The sequence below is a fragment of the Apium graveolens genome, chromosome 6 (assembly GCF_009905375.1).
Source record: "Apium graveolens cultivar Ventura chromosome 6, ASM990537v1, whole genome shotgun sequence".
NCBI lineage: Eukaryota > Viridiplantae > Streptophyta > Magnoliopsida > Apiales > Apiaceae > Apium > Apium graveolens.
The window spans coordinates 9722159-9725535 of record NC_133652.1 but is presented as its reverse complement, the minus strand read 5'-3'; the positions used below and the strand labels follow the sequence as shown (position 1 = coordinate 9725535).

The 3377-nt window shown below is 33.0% G+C and overlaps 1 protein-coding gene across 2 annotated transcripts; it reads right to left on the bottom strand.

The window, feature by feature from the left end:
- Nucleotides 1-488: 488 nt before the first annotated feature.
- On the bottom strand, nt 489-2592 carry LOC141668447 (uncharacterized). Of its 2 annotated transcripts, none has more exons than XM_074475334.1 (4): nt 2115-2592; nt 1919-2000; nt 1128-1188; nt 489-838 (listed from the first exon to the last, which is right to left on the bottom strand). In XM_074475334.1, exons 1-4 carry the CDS (start codon nt 2344-2346, stop codon nt 617-619), a joined length of 597 nt encoding a protein of 198 aa, XP_074331435.1. In that variant the 5' UTR covers nt 2347-2592; the 3' UTR covers nt 489-616. The 2 variants fall into 2 exon arrangements, with proteins under 2 accessions (XP_074331435.1, XP_074331437.1); XM_074475336.1 differs by having other exon boundaries at nt 1128-1185.
- Between the last annotated feature and the right edge of the window lie 785 nt (nt 2593-3377).

Genomic DNA, 3377 nt, shown 5'->3' with positions numbered 1-3377 from the left:
TAAAAAACTGGAGCGACAGAGGAAGTAATAGTTTTTGAAAAATATTTGTACCCGAAATAAAAAGGTATATCATAACATTAATTTGAGAACAAATCTTTATTGCATAATTTTAAAATATAATTTACTTCAAAATTTCAATGTAACTATTCATGTTATTTTAGTTTACATTAATTATTTAACAAGATAATAATAACTGGTTTTTATTTGTAAATAGATGTAATTTTTATTTCAATTGGATCTCACTTATTAACTATAATAATTTGTGTGACAAAGTATGGAGCTTTTATTTGTAATTTTTGACTTCATATAATTGATCATTAGGGTTGTGCATTCGGTTAAAACTGAACCGAACCGAATTTTTTTTCGGTTAACCGAAACCGAATTATCAGGAAAATAGCTACTGAAAACTGAACCGAAATTTGTTCGGTTCGAAACCGAAACCTAAATAAATTATTCGGTTATTACAGAAACCGAAGTATTAAACCAAATTTTAAAATAAAAGTCTGAATTAGCCAAAAAACAATCACAACATTTAAGTTTACAAGCAGGCATCAGCAATACAAACAGACAGAAAATTTAGTTTTTGATGCTTCATAATCATTACACAAGTTTGCATTCAAAACCTAACAGTTTGGTTAATATAAAATGAGTCTAAAACATAAAGAAAATGAAATGTTTGGCAGGTGATGAAACTGGAATCTACTACAGTGTTACTCCAGTCCAGACTCCAGACTTCAAACTCAAGAGACCAGAGCTCCTGCCTCCTACACACTGCATTCCTCCTGGCTCCTGCACATGATTCTGCATTTTTATCGAAAACTACATTGTTGCTGCAAGCCTGTAATAAGTGTCAAGGTTAAAAATAGAAATAATTAGATTAAGTTTAACTGATCTGAAAGATGATCACTAATTCACTATATCTATGAAACAAATGAACTACAGTTTATTTTCTTTAAAAAAAAGATAGATGATAAACACTACATCGTTGCAACTGAAGTAGATATATCATTATAATGTAATTATGTAAACACTAAATGTTCAGTAATTAAAAAATGGGAGGGAATTAGCAAATAATGACAACCAAGTGAAAATCAGAGGATAAATTTATTCACAGTCCTCCTGAATACCTCATTACAATCTCGAAACAGAAATATTTCAGAGTCCTCCTGAATCCTGCTGTTGGACCTGCTGGTAATGGCTTGTATTTCAATTGATATAAAAAATAAATCAATGTCACAGGATTATAAATCAAAATGTTCTTACAGTTGAAACCTTGTTAATGTCTCCTTGGAATTTTGTAAACATCTCCAGATGTCCTAACAGTTTGTCAAAACTCCAGACCTTTTATCCGTTTGTAACTATCGTTCCAGCTTTGTTAGTATCATATGAATTAATATTTGGCTAACTATCATTGGTGGAGTTGAACTACACAACATAACTTAATACAGGTTTTTGCAATAGGTAGTGAGTAAAATAACTGTTTTTTCATATTGAAACTTGCTTTTTGTCTACAGGGCATTGTTTGTACAAAAGATGGCATGTTTATTGGCTTAGTAGCTGCTCATTACATTACGATTTCAAAACTTTGATATCAGATAAATCTTATATGACTTTCTACACTGATGTCAATTCTCAGCGACTTCTTCCACAGCTAACAGATGTTGAAAAAAGATATACAGGGCATTTTAATCTTTACTCATGGTACCATTTGAGGCCAATGTAGTGGTGGGAAATTAAGGTTGCATAAAACTAAGTTGCATAAAACTAAGGTTGTAACAAGTACACAAGGGCACCTGTATGCTGGGAAATTCTTGGACTCAAGTGTGGCCTACTGGTAACATATAAAAACCTGATTACAACAAAACTGTTGATAAACTATTGATGCATACAAAATTATAAATGATGCATTTCAACTTACTGTTGATCTAGCTCAGGGTGACTGCTGGTTCCAGTGGCTGATGCTGCTGTGGAGCTTGCGTCAACCTTCATTTTCTCAAGTGCTAAACACATATTGTAAATTAAAAACTCTAAGAAATCAGGGTAAAATTGAAAACTAATAAGCACAGTTCACAGAATTAAAAAATAGAAGGCAGGGACTGAAATTGGATGCATACCTTCATCGAGTTGTCTCATTTCTTCGGGATCCTCTTCAACACTAATAGCTTTTACGGTCTTTCTCATCCAATCTTGAGCATAAATAAGGCCTTCGACCATTTTAGGTGTTAGGGAACTCCTAAAATCATTGAGAACTCTACCACCCGTGCTAAAAGCCGATTCCGATGCTACTGTGTTAATTGGAAAAGCTAAAATATCCCGAGCCATTTGACATAAAACGGGGAATCTCATTGAATTATTTTTCCACCACTCTAATATATCAAACCCATCCAAACAACCATATGTTTTTGGTTTTTCACTCAAATATTCCTCTAAATCGGATGCACTACCATCACTTGAAATCAATCAAATATCTTTTTCAAATTGCATCCTTAACAATTGAGATGGATGCACTTGGCTAACATTTTCTTCCCTTCTTTTCTCTCTACCTTCATCTCTTTTTTTGTTCGTTGTCATTTTAGATTTGTATTCATTGAACATTTTGTTTAATGTCCCTTCTCAAGACTTTCCCATTGACCCCCCACCTCTTCTCCATACATGTGTTTTAACATATACACCACAAATTGTAACTTGTGCCTTGAATCTAGTACCACCGCAATAAATAAAAGATTATTCATTTCCGTTGGATCTCCCCAATACTTGTTAAACTTACCCAACATTTCCTTTCCAATAACATACATTTGATCGTTACTACCATATGTCCATTCATTCAAGATAGCATGAACCGCATATATCTCAGGTAAAAAAATATTGGAAGTGACATAGGAAGTTCCCGAAATCTTCACGGTTAGATCATAAAAAAAATTCAAGAACTTTGCAAATTTTCTCACGGTAATCCAATCTTCACATGTAGGCCTACCATCAACATTATCCACTTTTAGATTCTTTTTATACCTAGGATCTTGTGTATCATACCTACTAAATGTTCTCTCATACTTTTCTGCCACATCTAGCATTTCATATGTTGAATTCCATCTAGTATCGACATCAAGAATTAAAGCTTTCTTAGTCTCAATTCTCTCAAAATTTTCACATTCCATAAACATAAACTCTCTAGCGGGTGATAATCTCACATACTTAACGGCATTTCTCACCTTACTAATTGATTTGTCAAATACACTCAATCCATCTTTAACAATTAGATTTAAAATATGAGCAACACACCTCAAGTGCAAATTTTCACCATTCAAGATACTAGTTTCCCAATTCCCAACTCTCTCTTTTAATTTTTGCAATGCAGCATCATTTGAAGTAGCATTATC

What these genes read in the sequence shown, in the direction of transcription:
- LOC141668447 (XM_074475334.1), bottom strand. Translation starts at nt 2,346, where the DNA reads ATGAGATTCCCCGTTTTATGTCAAATGGCTCGGGATATTTTAGCTTTT. An exon ending in AATGAGACAACTCGATGAAG is followed by an intron (nt 2,001 to 2,114) that starts GTATGCATCCAA and finishes ATATGTGTTTAG; the next exon opens with CACTTGAGAAAATGAAGGTT. An exon ending in TGTTTCGAGATTGTAATGAG is followed by an intron (nt 839 to 1,127) that starts GTATTCAGGAGG and finishes CACTTATTACAG; the next exon opens with GCTTGCAGCAACAATGTAGT.